Here is a 20,619-nt window from a genome sequence, read left to right on the forward strand (position 1 = left end):
GATTATCTGTGTTAGGAGACTGTGGAATGGATAAACGGACGTTTGTAACCGTCTGGCATCGCGATGGAAACACCTAATTGGGTCGTGGCCCTGGGGCGTCGGGGACCGCGGCCCTGCTGAAACTGGAATGGCCCATGTAATGTCGGCGATCGTCAGATGGACATACATAGAATACTTTTTGAGTTAATGTCATATATTTATCAATAACACTTTCATTTGAACGAACTGCATACAGATCACCAGTGGTTAAACAAAGCTCGCTTGCCGCCGTCCCGTCGTAGCTATCACTGTTACACCTCTGCCGTCGCACTGTAACCGAATCCGTATTATATAACGTTGCGACCGCGGTACACGAGTTTCTGACTAGTGGCTCAGCTGCTGGAGATGAGTCAGCGCGGCGCCTACCCGGTAGCGGTTAACTTGGCGGCGCATCTGGCGACTAGGGAGACCGACGAGAACAACAGCGCGCTGGAAATAAACGCTCAGCGTTAGTGAACAGATAAGGAGACGAGCTAACAAACGGGAGACGTGCGTCATGATTCATGAAAGCGGGCTATTGCTCATTCGGCAGCCAGAACAAGTCTGCTTCAGAAACATACTTCACATGACTGCTACTTCTTTGTGCGAGTCGAAGTCCCATAAACAAAGCTCATTTTGCCAACGCACACCCAAAATACGAAAATGGCGTGCCAAAAATGACCATAGCACCATAAACATGTGTAATTGCTTTAAACCCCTATTACTCCTTCATTATTCGCATCAAAAAGATTAATTATCTTTCTTTTCGGATGGTTTCTAAATACCTTGAGAGCTTCTGAAAACCATCCGAAAACTAAACAGACGTTACCAGTAACGTTTCGTCTCAAGCTCCCGCCCTCCCAGCTTGCCGCCAGTGTCAGCAGGTGTATGTAGTGTTTACCTTTAGAACACCTGCACGCGATGGTTCTCGCGGTCACAGACCAGAATATTGCCGTTCGTCATCACCGCCACGCCCTCCAGGCCTGAAACACATCAGAAACACCGAGAGGTCAACACCAGGCTGATAATAACGCTGCAGATGACACACGTAACAGCCTAATTTTTATATTGTTTCCCGTAATGGCAACCGCTAGGTAACACAAACGTTCACAGCACAGCTAGCTGTAAGTCGAAGTCGTCCACAGAAGCTCGGCAATTGTAAGTCTCTCTCACACCAACTAGGATCATTAGCTCACCTTTGAACTCTCCGTCCTGGCTGCCCCAGGAGCCGAACGCCTTCAGGAACGTGCCGTCCGGCTCGAACACCTGGATCCGGTTGTTGCCAGAGTCGCCGACGATGATGTAGCCCTGGTCGTCGACGGCCACACCCCTGGCGGTCGGAAAAAAAAAAACATCAGCGTCACCGATAAAAGGGTACATCGGACACAATCAGAGGTTGATTATGGGAGGTAACAGGATCACTATCCCGTCCAAAAACAGTGAGAGTGTGATTATCCATAATCAGCGTTGAGTTGATGTGCGACATCCCTTGTGAAAAGGCGCACGGCTATTTTACGGGCTTTTTATCCGTACCACAAAAACAACATCATTCCAGCTTCCTCTGAACCTCCCATTCCTCTATAAACCCTCACCCGTGCACAGCTACCCTGTGTAACCCGCCCGCCCGGCGGCTCACCTGGGGAACTTGAACTTGCCCTCCTCGCCGCCTTCTCCGCCGAATGTGTTGAGACACTTTCCGTTGACGTCGAACACCTGAACGCGGTGGTTGTTGCTGTCGGTGACCACCACCCGGTTGGTGGCGCTCACGGCGATGTAGTGCGGGTGCGCCAGCTGGCCGGGTGTGTGCCCCTCCGAGCCGATGGCGCCCACAAACGTGCCGTCCGACTGGAAGACCTGCAGGGCAGAGGGAGCAGTCAGGAGGGAGTTAGACGGAGGAAACTGTCAGTCAGCGGTACTCGCTGTAACAACCATAACGCCAGGAGTTCGACGATCACCTTACGAAGTTGTCCGCGTTGCGATAAAAACGCCGTGGACAGGCCATTACTGTTCGGTGGTTGGGTGGAGGCGAAGAGTGAAGGGAGACAGACCAACAGAGAGGACAGCCGGCGTTATCTGGACATGGTGGTTCTGATCGTCTACCCATGGTTCTCCCGTCAACCCGTACTTGTACGCGGTATTCCCCCCCCCCCCCCACAGCTGTACTTCTCCCCGTCTAACCGTGGTTCTCCCCGTCTCCCCGTCTCCCTCCGTCTCCTGTACCTGGACGCGGTGGTTCTCCTTGTCGCAGACGTAGATGAAGCCGAGCGCGTCCGTGGTCACTCCCCACGGGTAGTTGAAGCGGCCCTCCATGGTACCGTTCTGGCCGAACGAGCGCAGGAACCGGCCCGACGGGTCAAATATCTGGATACGGTGGTTATACCTTTGGAAAGAAATGTAACTGGTGAGAAGAGTTTCGGTAATTGAGGTAGATTTGGTGATCGTAATTATCGTCATGACCCTGGCTGTAAGATTTTAACGGCGATCCGAGATGAAATTTCATACCTTTAGACAGTTCAAAGAAAAGTCTCATCATAAACTTGAGGCCATAGAACACCAGACGGGGACATACGACCGGTCTAAATCGTAAACGGTTGATATTGTCTGAATGCTTCTTGATAGAATACAGAAACAGATTTCTAAAATATAAATATTCTAGCGCAGATGATGCCGCATGCTGTTTAGAGAAACTCTTCAGAGTAGCTCTGGTCGGTGCTGACCTGTCGGAGATGATGAACTGTCCGATCCGGTTGACTGACACGCCGGCCAGACAGTCGAACTCGGCCTCCCCGTTACCGTACTGGCCAAATTCCTTGACGAAGGTGCCCTGCTGGTCGAACACCTGCACGCGGTGGTTGCTGCTGTCGGCCACGACGATCGAGTTGTCGGGCCCGACGGCGATGCCGCGGGGCCAGGTGAAGCAGCCCGGACCGCCGCCGCGGGAGCCCAGCTTGAACCTGCAACGACGCCTGGAGCTCAGCACAACAGGGGAGACGCGATAGTTCGCGCTGCTTTATGAGACAAAGGCTTTCAAAAGGTCACTGATTTTGTGCAAAGAGCTACGAATACCAAACTACCTGATGCAGCAGCATATGTTGTGCGAGGCCGAATCTCTAACACTAAACAAGTAACATGCTCTGTGCTATCCACATCGTTTGCTGATCCATACACGCGTTTTTACGAGTCCCAGGAATACGCGTTCCTTACTTGAGGCGTCCCTTCTGGAGGTACTGTGAGCGGGGTCCGAGCAGCGGACTCCCCGCGAAGATGGGCGAGGTCGGCGGAGACTGGCAGGTGGTGGTTCGGTCGGTGTTGATGTCGCCGTACAGCTGGCCCACCGGCAGGCTCACCAGGTGGGAAGACTTACTGCGAGGAATCACCTGGGGGTGTCAGCGGTACAGTCACAGAACGGACAGAGTCGGCACTCCAACATAGGTAACAGAGAGAGACAGCCGCAGGCCGACGGTGGGCGCCCAGATCGGCGAGGGATAGTTTACCCTGGACCTTTGGCCTTGATTCTATCACTAACCGTGCCGTTCTACATATTTAGTTTGGCTCTCTAAGCGGGCTGGCGGCGAATGGATAAATGAACACACCTTTCAGCAAAACTGGACCCGCGACTGCTGAGGGTTGTGATGCTACAAATTCGGCATTCCAACATCCAATCTAAAGATCTGACTCTAAAGCAGGATGCCATTTTTTTTAGAACAAATGGAAATAGGTAGGTATAAGTATTTATCCGTTTTAGTAAACTGTAAGTCCATTCATGAATATCACACCCCACACGCAGTGCCAGCAATTCACTCAAGTGAAACGTCTTACGTAGTAGCTCGTTTCCCAGGTCGCATGACATAATATTACGGTTGGATAGCGTTTGAAAACTTGCCGAAATCAGATTTCGTATTCCTATGATTTTAAGTCGCCTCACAATTCACCGAAGGTCAACCTTCCCGAAGCCGTCGTCAGTACGTTGTCCCAGACCTCGGTTATATGCAATCCCGGTCCCGACGGAAAATAGACGGTGCACAGAAGTCACTCGGCGTGACTTACTGATACAAAAATCACTCAAGAGCCACAGAACCGTGCTGCCCATACAGTGTAGAATGTGATATGGAAGTTAGAACGGCAAAAGGTAAATATATACAATGGCTGTGTGTAATTAATAAAGTACATGGAAACGGCCCGAACGGTATTATACGGTAAGGTATTGAGTCATTCCGATACCAGCAACAAGAGAAAGGAGGCGTCTAACATATTATCTGCTAGCATACATACAGATCGAGTAAAAATATGCTTCGAAGTTCGCCGTTGTATATCTTCGAAGTAGATAAAAGCTTGAAAGTTCAACACTCCTCCACCATATGTATCGGTCGGTTCTGACTGACCGTAAACAGGCATTTTTATTTACAATAATAAATCCACACAACAAAAATCGTTCTGTCCACAGATTCACTTCTGTGCACATTTTAAAAAACTCATTGAAACCTTTCCAGTATCCAGCATGCGGGTGAGGAAATCAGAAGCGCCCTGGCCAGTTGACAGGGTAACCGTTTCCGCCAGAGCAGGAAGACGGGTCAGCCCGCCGCCCGGTAGCCCAGCAGCCGAGCCAAGCCATGCGGTCAGGTTAGCCACAGAGCACGCCACCAACCTCGCTCGCGCGGGCACTCACTTGCTGCAACCGTGAGGTGCGACCGGGATCCACAGAGATCTAGCCAAAGGTGCGGTAATGATTTAGGGAGTGACGGGCGGCAGCGGTCGGCGAGGCGGCGTACGCGGGCGACAGGGCAGCGAGCTAATGTTACTGGCGCACCCACCAGGGCCGATCCTGAAACCGCCGGACGGGGGCTGAACGGGCGCCGCCGAGCGGACCCTCGCCGTGGGTCAATGCCGCAGCACTGAGGTCTACTTTATGGGGAAAACTACCGACGCCTAGCTAGATGTAATAACAGCATACCCTACTGAGCATACCCTACAGCAGGTATGCCTCCTGATGTGGCGCCTATTTCACTACTAACGTGCAGCGTCAGCGAGCTAAAGCTTGGGTAACTAGTAGCTACGGAGGTAAGCGAGTTACTAGCCTCATCCGTTGTATCTATCGTCAGAACCAGCCCTTCACCATCCTTAAATTTTGATCACATTTCCCGGTACATAGGTCACCCCACCAGACGTCAAGACAGCCGGTAGAGGGCAGCTCCAGGGAGCATAGCCCTTCGGAGGGACTGTCTGAGCGCCTGGGTGGCCCGTCTCTTGGCCGCGTCTCAACGGGACCGGCATTGGCTCAGAAGCCAAACTAATATTGATGCGTCATATTTCAAATATCGTCTGACGGTGGGCGCTGCTCGACTAAGCTGTTCCCGGACACTAGATTTAAAAGCGGCTTAGCGGGCATTTCACGGGACAGCAGAGGGGTGGAGAGATAACTATATCGGACATTTACGAAAAAGGGCACTTAAAGCTCACTAATGCGCATGCATTTCTGTCATCTATCTTATGAGAGGCCTAGGAGCCAAAGAATCTTGACAGCACGTTTGGACGTCATCAATATAGAGTCTGGAGGAATATTTTTATTTCAAGTTTGTAATATTTTAGAGTCAGATCTAGATAAACAGTGATACAGGGTTGGGCAGATAAATTGGGACAAATTTCAACTTCCTCTAAAACGATTATTTTTTGAGTGATGAAGATAATTTTTGAACGTAAATATAGGCTAATGAATACTTTTCGATGTAATGCAGGTTGCGTTGTAATTTTGAATCGGCTGATCACAGAACGTGGGCTTAAGCAAGTCACTATCAACTTAGTCCGCGCCCACATGCATGCCAATACTCTAATTATGCTCCATCAAATGGCTGAAAGTAGTGTGTATCGAACAGACGTAAACGTTGGAGGAAGAGAAGATGTTGACTCATCCTTACATACTTATTGCATTGACACCGGCCGCTCCCCCGGTTTTCCAGGGGGGCTAAAAGGCAAAATTCAGTTAAATCAGAGGATCCTCGCGAAAACAGTGGCGCGAGCTTACAACGAAGGTAGCCGCGCCATGAGAAAGCGATATACCAGCACCTCAAACATGTACTCTTATGCATTGATGCATATCGACCTGTTAACATAGATGTTGAAGCAGCTGTGACGTTAAAAAGATTGTTTCCTCTTGAAGGGCTTTGGAGAAGCGAGCAAGCACGTGCAGGTCTTTTTCGACGATGGTATCCCCATAACCGAACATATTATGAACAACCGCAAACACCATGAAACATCGCAACCAGCCCAGAAGACGTGATCTTAGTTCCAAAAAGCATGCAGCAGACCTCGGTGATGGCATTCCACTCGGTGACTTCTGAGGGCCACGTGGGGCCCCCTTATTTTACGGAATCGGGAGGAGGTTCGTCCTTACAGCGTACCTAACCATTATTCCGGCAGTTCGAATCAACAAGATGGAAGAAGGCATCATCCTGCATGGAGTGATGCTCTTCGAGGAGTCAGCTCCCCGGCATACAGTAAATTAAATACAAAATCTCCTGAAACGGAGGATCCCGCAAACTGTACCCAAGGCTAAATGCCCCCTCCCTCATTAAACCTCAGCCCACACAAGTTCTGGTTGCTGGGGCGTTTTTGCGGCCGAGTCTAACGAACGTCCCCATGTGACTGTGGTGAGTCTCAGCAGTGCCAGTTGGCTACAATTACGAGCCATTTCAGAAGGGAGATCTCGCCGCGCGTGCGGCCAGTCCAGGCACCGATAAGGACTGATGCAGGTGGACCACAGTGATCATATTTGGTGATAAATGTGTAAAATTGGTGTGACAATATGTGATCCAAATTTGAAATGCCTACGTTTACAAATTTCTAAGCTACGGCGTTCTGAATGCAAATATGTATTTTGTCCCAATTTATCTGCCCAACCCTGTACGTGTTTTCAAACAAGAAGTTCACTACGTAACTGGAAATTATCCGTCTCTCATTTGGCCGTCAAATGTCCACATTTGTGAACTCACAGTCGCCGCAAGCACAGCGAATTTCTAGCCGCGTTAAAAGGAAAACTGACGTAGCATAGCCTACTGGAGATACCAAAAGGTTGTCACATTTCATAAAGTTTAACTTTATTCCGCAAACTTTTATAGACATGCTGATTGAGCATGGCGGAAAATCAGACGGAAAATCACATTTACTCAAGAAGCATAACTTTAAGGATACTCATTACCCATGTTGCAATGAGCACGTCTAAATTAGTTTATAAGCAGCGCGCGGCCTCGTCACGGTCAGGCCGGGGCGCCGCGACTCACCTTGCTCGTTTCCTTGCCGGGGTCCCTGCTGTTCTTGTAGCCGTACTTGTTTTTCAGATACTGCGCCCAGCTGCTCAGCGCCTCGTTCCGTGATCCAGTGGCCGAGTCGCCGGCCGGCTCTCCGTCCGTACCGCTGTCGCCGCTGGTCTGTCGCGCCACGGCCGGACTGCCGCGCGAGCCGCGCTCCTGCTCGTCACCCTGCTCCGAAGAGCTCCCGCTGCGGGCAAGCCAAGATCGGCGTTCCTGGGCGGACGCATATCTGGACGTGCCATCAGTTCGACTGCCGCCCGCGGCGGCGGCGGCCGGGCCGGAGGAGACCGAGTCGCCCGACGGGCGAGTCGCCTCCTCCGGCGCGTCTAGCGCAGCGGAGCTCTTACTCCGGTTTAAAAAACGTGACGTGTATGAGGAATAGCGTGGCGATGCGGCGGACGAGTAGTCCAAGTCGCTGCTGGTGGGCCGCTGGGACGCCGGTCGGCTGAACTTGGCCGCGTAGGCCGCGTAGTTGTTTTCCACTTGGTGCGTGCGCGGCGGCGTGTCGGCGGCAGAGGAGGTGCGCGCCCGCGTCAGCGCGCTGCTCTGTCCGCCGCCGTACTCGCCGTAGCGCGTCTCGTGCGGCGTCGGCTCCGCGTCGCTGCCGTAGCGGCTCGAGTAGCGACTGGTCGCCGGGCTGGGGTCGCCGTACGAACGTCTGCCGGCGACTGACGGAGAACTGACTGAGGCAGCGGTCACCGAGTCAGCCGTGTTTCTGCGGGCGCCGGCTCCGCGAGCGGACTGAGACGCGACGCCGGGGCGCGCCGCGACTGGATCAACAGCACGAGGTGCCGGCTTCGCCTCAGACTCCGACTCCGACTCGGACTCTGAATCTGAGTCGGACGAGGTATCCGTATCAGAGTCCGTTTCCGAGTCAGATCCACTGCTGGTCTCCGCTTCTCCCTGCTCGTCGGCCTTGGGTGTGCTGGCGCGGCCCAGGAAGCGACTCTGGAAGCGCGGCCGGCCGGTGGCGACGCCGGACGGGGTGGCGGGAGGCGAAGTGACCACGGGCTCCGGCGCAGCGGTGGCCGCTACAGGGGCCGCTGCCGCTGGGGTCGGCGGCTGGGAGGGCCGGGCCGGGGTGCTCGGTTCCTCTGCCGACTCAGACGACTGAGACTCAGAGCTCTGCGACACGGACGGACGTCTGGCCGGCGCTGTGGCTCGGCGCTGCGGCTGCTCGCTCGCCGCTGAGGTGTCGGGGGCAGCCGGGGCGACGGCGGGCGCCGGGGCGGACCGACGACTGCTCGGAGTCTCGAACGGCTCGTTAATCCAGTCCGCGATACCGCCGCGGCTGTTGTCCGCGGACTGACCGCCAGCCCGGCTGGTGCGCCGCCGAGATTCGTCCACCTCGCTGCTCGGCTCCTCGCGTCCAGCGGCTGGTCGGGCTGATGGCGCGGCGGCCGGTGTGACCTGGGACGTGCGCCGCTCCGCAGAAGGCTGCGCTGTCCTGGTGGGTGTGGTCTCTGCTGTCGCAGCAGCGGCAGTGGCCCCAGTAGCACCTCGCTGGCATCGCGCGTCAGCCTCCTGGTTCATCTTCTTGATTTTAGCGATTTCGTCATCCTCACTCTTCTGCCGACGCCAGGGAGCCGACGAGGGCGCCGGAGCGGGCGCGGGCTTTGGAGCCGGAGCTTCTTTCTTTGGCTCTTCCTTTTTCTTCTTCGGTCTTTCGGCCTCCACAACCTTTTGAATGACTTTGGGTACGTCGAGAATACGAGCAATGCCACTAATAGGACCCTTTGTCGCATCGTCAGTATCGAGCACCTTCTCTCGCTCCTTCTTCTTCTCTTTAGAGGCGTCGGCCTGCGCCGCGTACGGCTCCGGCCGGTAGCTCTCCATGTCATCGTCGGCGTCCAGGTGGCGCCGGGTGAACCGCGACCGGTACTTGTGGCGCCGCTCGCTGGGAGCGTCGTACGAGAGGTCGTCGCCGAGCAGACCGGCGTCGCTGGCCTTCCGCTCGGGCCGCTCGCCGAACCGACGCCGGCTGACGGGTGAGGAGCGTCCCGACTCGTCTCCGTAGCCGTACCCGCGCTCCTCCTGGTGTCGCAGCGCCGCCACCAGCCGGTGGTCCGACTTGCTGCGCATCAGACCGGGCCCGCCCGGACCGGGGGCCATCAGCGCCGGGAACCCGCCGCCGCCGCCGAAACCCTGACTCGAGCCGTCGGTGATCGCCGGCTGTTTGCTGGCCCCGATGTTGAGCTCTCCAAAGTGCTCCAGAGTCCGGCTGAGGGAGCCGGGGTCCTGGGCGGCCGAGAACCGCACCGGACGCCGCGAGTCGCCGCCCGTCGGCATCTCGTGCTCAAAGTTGCGGATGAACTCGACCGTCTTGAGGAAGATGTCCTTGGCGTCCGTCAGCTCGGCATCATCCCACTCGATCTGATCATTGAGATGCTTCTCAGCGAGCTCAGAGTTACTCTCTATGTTGCCGATCTCTTGCTCCAAATTACTCTTAAGTGTGTTCAGATTCCGTACTTCATTGGCCATGTGCGAGTCGACCTCCGCCTTCAGATACTCGGTGCGATCCTGGATGGCCTTGATGAGCCTCTGACCGATGTTTTCCACCTCTTCTCGGACGGCCACGCAGTTCTGTTGCACCGTGCTGGCGTTTTTGTCAATGGCGTCGTAGATGTCCTGCAGTCGGTGCAGGCCGCGCCGCACCTGGCCGTTGATGCGAGTCAGCTCCCGCTTCAGAACGTCAACGTGAGCCGACTTGCATTCCGCGCATATCTTCTTGTCGCAGTGAGCGCATGGTTGCAAATATTCCTTCTCGTTACATACCTGCACAGGAAGAGCCAAACAACGGTAAATTAAAAAGAATAGGGCAACGATAAGATGAAAGGCGGCAGTTCATTTGCTGGCGTAGATACATCAGTGCAATAAAGACTCTGTCCTATACGGTTTATTTATGGAAGTCGATCATTAGGAATAAACGGGCGGTTTGTACCGAAAAAAAAAATAAAAAAATCACCGAAGATACGCACTTTATAACAGATGCACTGGCAGGTAGGTAGGTAGGTATGTTACGCGGACTGACCTGACATCGTTCCATGACCTGGCCTTTTGTTGGGTCGGGCAGTTCGCCCGATATCTCCGAGTGCATGTCGATAAACCGCTGCATCGTCACATTGCTCGGGAACTCCTGGATTCCTTTGTACGGAATCCGGTGTTCCGCCCGGCATTCTGGACACTTGACCTGCAAAAATAAACGATAAACGTTTCAATAGAGGTACAGAATTCCACCATGCAATCTGTAAAGTCCTTTCCACGAAATAGTCATACCCACGTGCCCTTCGAAATGGGACAAGGGGACAAGAAGGGAACGAAGGAGGTTTGATTGCGTGATGCAATCCAGCCTTCTCTGTTATAACAAAGAAAACGGAAAGAAACGTGAACCGATTTCGTCAAACGGGACTCGGTAACTGAAAAGGGTATCGATTCGCATCCGAAATAAAATGTGCGCACACAGTTCCTTGTTCCCCGATGTAACTAGCACAGCGAGTTCCGGTTTTCCGCTAATCTACCGACACGTGTCGTGACCGGGCCGGCCGGGGGGTCAGGCGTCTGGGGCCCCTGCCAAACCCGCCTCGGGGCGCTGTCCCTGTGCCAACCAGGTCGGCGCTGCGGACAGCCGGCACGGCACAGCGCGTGGACAGCCCGCCCCACACCAGCACAGAACCAACGCCAGCCGCTGGCCCCCAGAGTAGTTCAGTAGGTCAGACTAAACATGACGTCACCAGGGCCACACAGAGGTCATTGTATTTATGAGTCGTATTTTGTCCCAGAAGTTCACTTCGTTGACCGGGGACTCCACCATGTCAGGTCAACATTCCAAGTCATTTAAATAGGATTTGTATAGGCAATGTATCAAGCTATATCCCTTCACACCGATACTCGTGGCCTTCCGTGAGATAGTCGGTCACTTAGCGAGCATGACAAAGGCTCTGTCTCGCGGGGACGGAAGGTCATGACTCACGGGATAAATAAGTCCATCGATACGGCAATGGTGGCGGCTGGCGGCGACAATCTTCCCATCTGCAGAGAGCCCTGACCCTGACTCACCTGACGTTTGACGTAGTCGATGAGCCCCTCCATGCAGGGTTCCATGCAGAACGTGTGCTGACATGGCAGCAGTTTCGGGTTACGGTACCGGTCCAGACAGATGCAGCACGTCAGAAGAGACTCGAACGACTCCATCTTGACCTCGAGGGTTCTCTGATCTGTAACCAAGAACACGACGATATGAGTGACAAACGGATGCCGGAAGGTCACCCAAGGTCAGTAGAGGTCACCAGTTGACTGGTTATTTTACCTGCTACGTTAACCCGCGCCCCACTGGGGGGGGGGGCTATTCATAGCCCCCCCTCCCGTTTTTCTGCAATAACTTCCAAACCGCTTGACGGATCGACGCCAAACTTTCAGTACCTTCGGCTGCATCAATTTGACACCTTGTGTCAAAATTTGAACTTCGTAGCTACCATAGGTCGGCCGGAAATGACGTCAGAGTGACGTCATGTTCGTCCGATTTCGACGCAAAACATTGAACCACGGCAATCGCTCCCAAGACCTCAGTTTTTAAGCTAGATCCAATTTCTTTGCATGAAAGGACTCAGAATTCATCGCGCTATCAAACTGCTATCTCGGATTTTCAAAATTTTGAAAATTTCGAAAATTTTATATAATAATATTCAAAATTTATCTTTTTACATTTTTTTCAAAAAGTTTTTGACTTTTCGAAAAAACCGGAATATATGTGACAGAACGCATGATTATGACTAACTCTAGCAAGTTTTAGCTAAATATCTTCAAAAATGGCCAAGTTATACGCATTATTGCAAAAAATTCACAATTATTAATTTTTCAAATCAATTTTTCAGTACGTATTTGACATCGTACACCAATATAAATGGCACCATCGTGTTCCTGAGCTCAAACTGCATCCAATAGACACCTTTTTTGTTGAAAAATTTTAACTTCAAAATTTGACCTTTTTTGACCTGAAAGTGACCTGACCTAAGCTAAATTCGACTCAAAATGACCTCGAATGACACAGACGACATCAAATTCGAAATCTATGGCCTAAATGGACCATAAAACATGTGTCACGTGACCGACGCATGATATAATATTTTCGTGACCTGTGATGACCTGACCCTGACCTGAAAATCAAAGTACAAGTTTGGTACCCTCAAGGTATCTAAAACATCTGTTCACGAGTGTGGAAACCAAAAATGAGCCTGATCTGACTTGTAAGACGGCGGCCAGAGCCCAAAATGTGAACAAGCCAAAGTGCTAATAATTTTTACTTTGACCTGACCTGTGACGTCATCGGTGACCTCGAGGTCAATGAAATTAGGTTTCGCTCGACAGTTTTTCCGGGGCTATCAGACATCGTTTGAATTTTGACGATCGGCCCAGTAGTTTCGGAGTTAGGAGGGGGGGCTATGAATAGCCCCCCCCCCCCCCCAGTAGGGCGTGTTATACACAGACCCCAGTGGGGCGCGGGTTAAAAATGGGGTTTCATTGGTTCCCTTTCGTGGATGTTCAGAGCAACACGCTCGTGTTTTTTTCGCCCGAGGTTCCATCTCGATTGGGGGCTGAAACGCTACGGGGCCGAACCGATCAGCAAGGGTGCTCGGACTGTAAAAATCCTAAATCTCCATCCAATTTAAGAGCTTATGGCAAAGTCCTTGCAACCCTGCAAACTCTTTGTTCCCCGATCTTCTATCCATAGGCGGGTTAATGGCCAGCACCTTACTGCATGGTCATAGCACTCTGATGAGCAACGATTTAAAATGTCGGACGTCTTTTGGCAGACGTTTAAACGGTAAACGTCATCGGCCGGTTCGCCCTATGGCCAGAAGCTCCCAGTGAACAGCTCAGCTATCCCCTGAGTCACCGCGCAGGCGCACTGTGCAGAGACCGGAGGGGTTGGCGAGCCAGCGCCGGTACTGCCCAGTCCCCGTTCCAGATGGTTCGCTCAGCGCGATGCCAGCCATGTGGGTGAGCCTGCGTCATCGGATGACGTCATATGCCAGCACGGGGCCGAGACCCGACACCTCGGCTGGTTTAGGTCGCCGGCTATTTCGAGCGTCATGGTCCGATGCGCTTCCTCCGGGCGATTTTGTTTACACGCAGTGTTTGTGACAGCCATGAAACTGAGCCAGCAGGAAGACGTCGTTTGCGACAGCCTCGCATGGGTCACGGTCTGGCGACTGTCCCAGTAGTGACGAGGCCGAAGGGCGGAGGCCTGTCTCGAGTACTGCCAGAAACCAGATGATCAGGGGAATGAAGGGGAATGAACTGCCGAGCGGAGTGGCCTATATGAGTGCGGCTATAACGGCTGACAGTGTCTACGCCCTACCGATTAAAACGGCCGTTTACAATGGCCACATACTAATTAAATATCACCACGGGCGGAAAGGTGGCTACCAACAAGTTAAAACGGCGCCATCGACAAATGTCCACAGATTATAATTTCGGCCGTCGCCGAAATACCGATTGTCAACAGATTACAAAGAACCGGACAATAACAGCTATCGACGCTCAAAAGCTAGACATGGCGAGGGTCGACACCAAGGCTATATAAACCGTCGACACTGGCGACAGTGTGCACTGCTAATTCGCCGATCATGTCGACACGACGATAAAGGCGATCGACAGGTGCAGAGGCTCAGTCAGGATAAAATTTCGGAGGGGGCATGAAGTGGTGAGGGCGCCAATTTCGGACCAGGAGGGCGCCCTGGCGCCCGTCGAGGGCGCCTAGAGTGCTGGAAAGGCGCCTTCGGCGCTCTGAAATGATCTTGGAACTTGGAAGGCGCTATCCAGGTGGATGGCGTCTTCCCAGAGGGCGCCTGCTAGATTTGGGAGGGGCAACAGGCAAATGCCCAGTGTGTCCCCCTTGGCTGCGCCCCTGGGCAGGTGATAATCGTTGGTCGGCAGAACAAAACGGCAGCCCATAATATCGACAGGGACAGACACTAACGGCCGTGACAAGACAATCTCACCATCAGTGGTTATTTGCGAGTGCGACGACAGGGTATATGGGGTATATTGAGTGAAGGGTAGGACGAACTTTGGTAGGAATTTCTAGTATAACTACTAGCAAACCTACTATATGTAGTCGGAGTTAGCAAAAACAGTTCGAACTAAAATATGGTAGCGCTAATGGTAGGCAGTCGTGACGCGCACGTGACATTCATTTCTTAAATTTCTTTAATAACAGCTTCTAGGAGGCCGATTAGTGGGCAGATACATTCGAATAGCCATCAATTATTGATTATTCAAACATTCAAGAGTCTACAAATTCAAGTAAGAAACACGCGACGATTCCAAGATTCGAACTTGTGACCTTCGGATCCGTAGTCCGATGCGCTACCGACTGGACTACAGAGGACCGCGCGCCGCGCCGACGGATAGGCGAGTCGGGGGTGCTGGCGTGCAGATAAATCTTTACCCTGTACGCCGTAGAAGATCGGCTGGGTTTCGTGAAAAATGGTAGAGGAATTGCCGAAAGAAAATTCGTCGATCTATCATCTGAAACTAAGAGTCATCAATTTCTTCAAATGTTGGCCGAGATATCGTTCACCGAAAACAGGCCATTTAACATGTAAACCCTATGGGCTGGTAGGAAATGTGTACGCCGTGGAGCAGCAGTGCTACCAACTACCTTCGGCGGGAGCCGATTTGCGATGCATATCGCTCTACGACCATTTTACATATTGACCGCCTTTTCACGAAGCTAGAAACGATCGCAATCGCCAGCTTTTTATCTTCCTGTTCAGTGTTGTGTCCCCCATAATATGTGGTGCTGGGCGCGCCTCTGCGTGTCGAGTGGCCTTGAGGCGCCGCCGCGCCGGCGCGACGGGCGGGGGAATACAGTCGGATAACCGCGTCCGAGGCGTGTGGAGCGGCGTGTGGTGCGGGCCGGGCGAAGCCGAACCCACGGCCGGAATCAGTGAGAGACGCTGACATGGTGGCAGCGGTGGGATGCTTGCACCGGAGCTGGACACGGGTTTTGCACCAGCTGGTCTTCACCCAGCCCCGGTCAAGATTGCACTCAATGCCTGCAGCTGAGATTCGCCAGGCTTTCATTGAATACTTTAAGGAGAGGAACCACAAGTTTATTCGATCAAGTCCTGTGATACCAAGGAAAGACAAAACGTTAGCATTTGTTAACGCAGGAATGAATCAGTTTAAGCCGATTTTCACGGGCGAGGAGGTGGCTCGCTGGCCGCGCGCCGTCAACTCTCAGAAATGTGTACGGGTGGGCGGCAAGCACAACGACCTGTCGGACGTCGGTCTCGACGGCTACCATCACACCTTCTTCGAGATGTTGGGCAGCTGGAGTTTCGGCGACTACTTCAAGCGCGAGGCGTGCCAAATGGCCTGGTGTCTGCTGACTGAGGGGTACGGCATCAGCCCGCAGCATCTGTACGTCACCTACTTCGCCGGCGACCCGGCGCTCGGACTGCCTCCCGATCACGAGTGCAGAGACATCTGGCGACAGATCGGCGTGCCGGCCGAGCGCGTGCTGCCGTTTCGTGAGGCGAACTTTTGGGAGATGGGCCCGGTGGGCCCATGCGGTCCGTGCACGGAGCTGCACTACGACCACCTGCAGCGGCCCGGCGGCGCCGCCCACCGCGTCAACGCCGGACACAGCGACGTCACCGAACTGTGGAACCTGGTCTTTATCCAGCACCAGCGCCACGAGGACGGCTCTCTGACGTCGCTGCCGGAGCGGCACGTGGACACGGGGATGGGGCTGGAGCGGCTGGCGGCCGTGCTGCAGCAGGTGCCCGACAACTACGGCACCGACCTGTTCACGCCGCTCTTCAGCGACATCTATCAGACGAGTGGCGCGCCGGCCTACGGCGGTCGATACGGCGCCGCCGACAGGACCGGCCTGGACACCGCCTACCGCACGCTGGCAGACCACGCGCGCATGGTGACTGTCACGCTGGCCGACGGCGCAGTGCCGCCGGACAATCACAAGCTGCGCCGGGTTCTGCGGCGGGCGCTGCACCTCTGTGAGAACGCGTTTCACGCGCCTCGACTGCTCTCCGTGCTGTCCGACCGGGTAGCTGAAATGCTGGGGCCCGCTTTCCCCGAGTTCGATCTCCAGAGCAACAACATTAAGGCGGCCCTGGCGGCCGAGCGTGAGTCCTGGCTGGCCTCTGTGTCGGCGGCGGCTGGCGAGCGGCGCCGCTGCGCCGCCGAGCTGCCCGAGCTGCTGCAGCTCAGCGTCGGGCCCGCCGAGTGTCTCCAACTGGTGGATGGACTGCGCGAGCTGCGGCGCGCGCTGCCGGCCGGCGAGCGCCGCCTGGACGGCCGGCTGGCGCTGCAGCTGCACACACAGCACGGCATGTCGGAGGAGGTGCTCCAGGAGGTGGCGCTGGTGCGGGGCCTCCAGCTGGACGTGGAGGCGTTCCAGGCGTGTCTGGCTGAAGTTCGCGCCGACAGTCGTCAGGCGGCGCCGGTCAGCCGGCACCTGGCGGACGCGCTGCTGCTGCGCCGGCTCGGCCTACCATCTACGGACGACGCAGCCAAGTACGAGTACACGCGCCGTGCGTCCGGCGAGTACGAGCTGCCCTCGGTCACGGCCCGTGTGCTGGCCGTGCTGTGCGCTGGCGGCCGCGCGGCGGCCGCCGCCGCCGGCCAGCGCTGCTCTGTGGTGCTCGACCGAACCTGCTTCTACCCGGAGGGCGGCGGCCAGGCCGGCGACCGCGGCGTGCTGCGCTGGCCGGGCGGCGAGCTCAGTGTGACCGACACCCAGCGCTGCCGGGACTTTACGCTGCACGAGGGCACGGTGACGGCCGGCCGGCTGGCCGACGGCCAGGAGGTGCGCTGCGAGCTGGACGCCGGCTGGCGACTGGGCTGTATGCGCCACCACACGGCCACGCACCTGCTGCTGGCAGCGCTGCGGCACGTGCTGACCGCCACCGCGCAGACGGCCAGCGCGTCGGACGGCCGCCGTCTGCGGCTGGAGGTGACCAGCTACCAGGGCGCCATCACCGCCCAACAGATCAGCGAGTGCGAGCGTCTGGTGCAGGAGTGGACGGCGGCGGCGCTGCCCATCTCTGTGGGCTCGGAGCCGCTGGAGACGGCGCTGCGCCGGCCCCAGCTGACCCTGCTGGCCGGCGAGGTGTATCCGGACCCGGTGCGGCTGGTCAGCGTGCCGGGCGTCTCGTGCGAGCCGTGCTGCGGCACCCACCTGCTCAGCACGGCCGACCTGGCGGCGTTCCGGGTCACCTCTCAGCGCGCCGCCGGCCTGGGCGTGCGAGTGCTGCGCGCCGTGGCCGGCCCGGCCGCGCAGCAGGCCGAGCGGGCGGCAGCGCGCGCACTGCACGCCGTCGAGCGTCTGGTGGCCGGCCAGATGTCGGCCGCCGAGGCGCGCCCACTGGCCGAGGAGGCGCCCTACCGCGAGAAGATGGCCCTACTCGGCGCGCTGGACACACTGTCGGACGCCGGCAAGGCCCAGCAGAAGGAACAGGACGTCGCTCTGATGGAGCGGCAGCTGGCGGCGCTGGAGCGCGCTGAGACGGACGGCCGGTTCGTCGTTCACCACTTTGCGGGCCGGCGGCCGTACGCAGTGCCGGCCATGCGGCTGTTGAAGCGGCGTCGACTGCCCACTGCCATCGTCTACCAAAGTCGCGGCGTGCTGTCCGTGCGGTGCGCCGTGCCGGCTGGCGCGCAGGAGGGCGGTGCGGGCGCGCTGTCGGCCGCCGACTGGCTGGCCGACCTCACCGGCCACGTGCAATGCCAGTGGGTGCCGGTGCCGGAGCCGGCGCGCATGGCCGGCCTGGATGTCACTAGTCGACTTTCCCGCGACGACGAGGCGCAGCTGGCCGAGCTGCTGGTGCAGCTGCTCCGACAGCGGGCGGTCCGCTGAGACCAGCACCACAGCTCGTACTGCGCAGCTGGCCGAGCTGCTGGTGCAGCTGCTCCGACAGCGGGCGGCCCGCTGAGACCCAGCACCACAGCTCGTACTGCGCAGCCAGCTCTACCAGTGGCGTGACTGCAGTGCAACCAGCGACAGGAGCCCGTCATGGCCACACTGACAGCAGCCTCTCTGGGCCAGGCCATGTATTGTTAGATTCAGGATGGCGTGGAAAGGGTGATCGCATACGGCGGTAGCAAATATAACTGATCTCATAGAAAATAGACGATTTTTGAGCTTGAAGTCTATAGTTTTATTCAGGGCCTCAGACGATTTTACAAATATCGCGCGGGAGATGAGTTCACATGGTGCTGCGAAGTGCGACTTGGAGCCAGTCCTTTTGAAAAAAAAAAAACGAGCTATAGTTTTGACGTGCATCGATAAATTTACTGGTTTTCTTACGTATTACCCATTAGGATCCGGAACTGCTGATAACATTACGGATGCTCTATCCACTCATTTTTGACATTCAGTCCTCCCCAGCGTATCGAAAGTCGAAACTGATGTGGTGCCAATATGAAAAGCGAGAAAGTGGCAGAATTGTGCAGGTTTTGGGGTGTAGGTAGGAGACACGCTACTGGGTCGCACCACGAGTCTATCGGGAAGTTGGAAAGGCGTCATAGAGATATAAAGCGTAGGGTTCGAAGTTCGAACTTTATCGGCAACTTATGGTTCTGACTGGGGAGCACATTTACCTGCTGTATTTTTTCTTTGAATAATGAGGTGTCGTCGTCTCATGGATTTTCCCCATATTTTTTTTTTTGAATTTTATGCGACATGTGAATTCTCCTGTTTCCCAGCTTATCTCTGCGCACGTAACCCAAAAAATTCGGAGGATTGCATCCACGAGAAAATGCGTATAGTGGCTGGCACGCTCAGAGCTGCCCATGAAACTTTACGTGACAGCCAACGTGTCCAGAAGCGGGCGTATGACTTGAGGCATAGGGTAAGGGAGCCCACGTATAAGCCTGGCGACCAAGTCCGGATACGGATCTTTGATGAGCGTAAGGGCTGCAGAATAGTGAGACGCTGACACCTATGCGTAGTGGAGGTCTAGCTACTGAGGTACAAAAGTTCGAGTTGTAGAAAAGTCTAGATTGCAGCTTCCAAAATACTGATCACCGAGGATCGGAATACCTATATGTAGGGAACAAAAACGAACATTTTATTGAAAACGTTTCTTTATCCGCGAACGGACGACGGTATGTCAATCGTAACCGCCGTCAGAGTGACCATTAAAAACGTGCGGAGCGATAATACATAGTCCATGAAAAGCTCGGAAAACGATTCAACGCATCTACGCCATAAACGTAAGCATAGAATTAAGTAATTGGAAAGAACGTTTTAAGTCTACTGAATGCAAATTATAATGATGAAAGAAAACCGAAGCCTCATAATAATGACTGTAGGTATTCTTAACTGTAATCTCTTTTTTCTCGGTCATAATTTAGAATACATTCATTATTATGAGGCTTTCGGTTTTCCTTCATCATTATAGGTACTGTATCATTATAAGCCTCAAACAAGCGCTCTCTCATATGAATGCAACTTGGTAATATTTCTTACAACAGTTTATTGCAAGGTCAAAATTTCCGCCGTTATTGACGATACTTGGGTCTTACCGGTGTTAGTACTATCCTGCAGCGTTGGCGGTAGTCACCGTCTTCCCACACTTCAGCAGGCAGAGTGTGGCCGTTCAAATGGCGCCACTGCCAGGCAGGGCCGCCCGGAGCCGTCCCCTGCCAGCGAGGCACTCCGGTGGGTGTCTCGGTCGTCTATTACTCCACTGTCCGGCGGGTGTGCGGTGGCAGGCAGTGTGTGTGTGTGTGTGTGTCACTGAGAGCAGGCGCCGACTGCGTGCCGACCGCCGGGAGCTGATCACCACCGGCTCAGGGAGCGGGACTAAATTTAACCCGCGGCCACGTCGGCCGCCGCCCCGGGCGCCGTGTTCCCGGCTACCTCCGGGTCGGCGCGGCGGCTGCTGGATACCTACCTCAGCCTGCCGTGTTACCTGCTGGTGGCTACATCAGCGGGGTGGCTACTGCCGGGCAGCTGCCGTGCTACCGGCTACCACAGCCGGGCCTGAGTGGTGGCTACCCCGCCGTATTACCGGCTACCACAGCTGGGCCGGAGCGGGCCAGCGGCGGCTTTAGCGGGGTGGCTACAGCCGGCCCGCCCCGGTGGCTACTGGCAGAGCTTGAACCGCAGCTGAGCGGCAGCAGCAACGGATGATTGGTGCCGTATGACGTGACAGTAGTGTACGTAAGGGATCACTCTTAGGTCCGCTGTTAAACGTAGGCATTCGATTTTACTGCGAACATGAAGATTATTAACCGGTTCAGTCATGTAACTTCTGAAATTTAG

The 20,619-nt window shown here is 55.2% G+C and overlaps 2 protein-coding genes across 2 annotated transcripts; one reads left to right on the forward strand and one right to left on the reverse strand.

The window, feature by feature from the left end:
• Window positions 1–175: 175 nt before the first annotated feature.
• Window positions 176–20,146, reverse strand: LOC122367744 (RING finger protein nhl-1-like). Its single transcript, XM_043341101.1, has 11 exons — window positions 19,878–20,146; window positions 11,379–11,536; window positions 10,354–10,512; window positions 7,293–10,097; window positions 3,223–3,395; window positions 2,736–2,972; window positions 2,239–2,398; window positions 1,655–1,872; window positions 1,215–1,348; window positions 920–1,001; window positions 176–468 (listed from the first exon to the last, which is right to left on the reverse strand). Exons 2-10 carry the CDS (start codon window positions 11,511–11,513, stop codon window positions 922–924), a joined length of 4,101 nt encoding a protein of 1,366 aa, XP_043197036.1. The 5' UTR covers window positions 11,514–11,536; window positions 19,878–20,146; the 3' UTR covers window positions 176–468; window positions 920–921.
• Window positions 15,207–18,498, forward strand: LOC122367745 (alanine--tRNA ligase, mitochondrial-like). The gene has a single exon (XM_043341102.1). The coding sequence runs from the start codon at window positions 15,289–15,291 to the stop codon at window positions 18,205–18,207; it is 2,919 nt and encodes a 972-aa protein (XP_043197037.1). The 5' UTR covers window positions 15,207–15,288; the 3' UTR covers window positions 18,208–18,498.
• Window positions 20,147–20,619: the final 473 nt, after the last annotated feature.

Source organism: Amphibalanus amphitrite, unplaced genomic scaffold, assembly GCF_019059575.1.
Source record: "Amphibalanus amphitrite isolate SeventyFive unplaced genomic scaffold, NRLGWU_Aamphi_draft 000894F_arrow, whole genome shotgun sequence".
NCBI classification, from domain to species: Eukaryota; Metazoa; Arthropoda; class Thecostraca; order Balanomorpha; family Balanidae; genus Amphibalanus; species Amphibalanus amphitrite.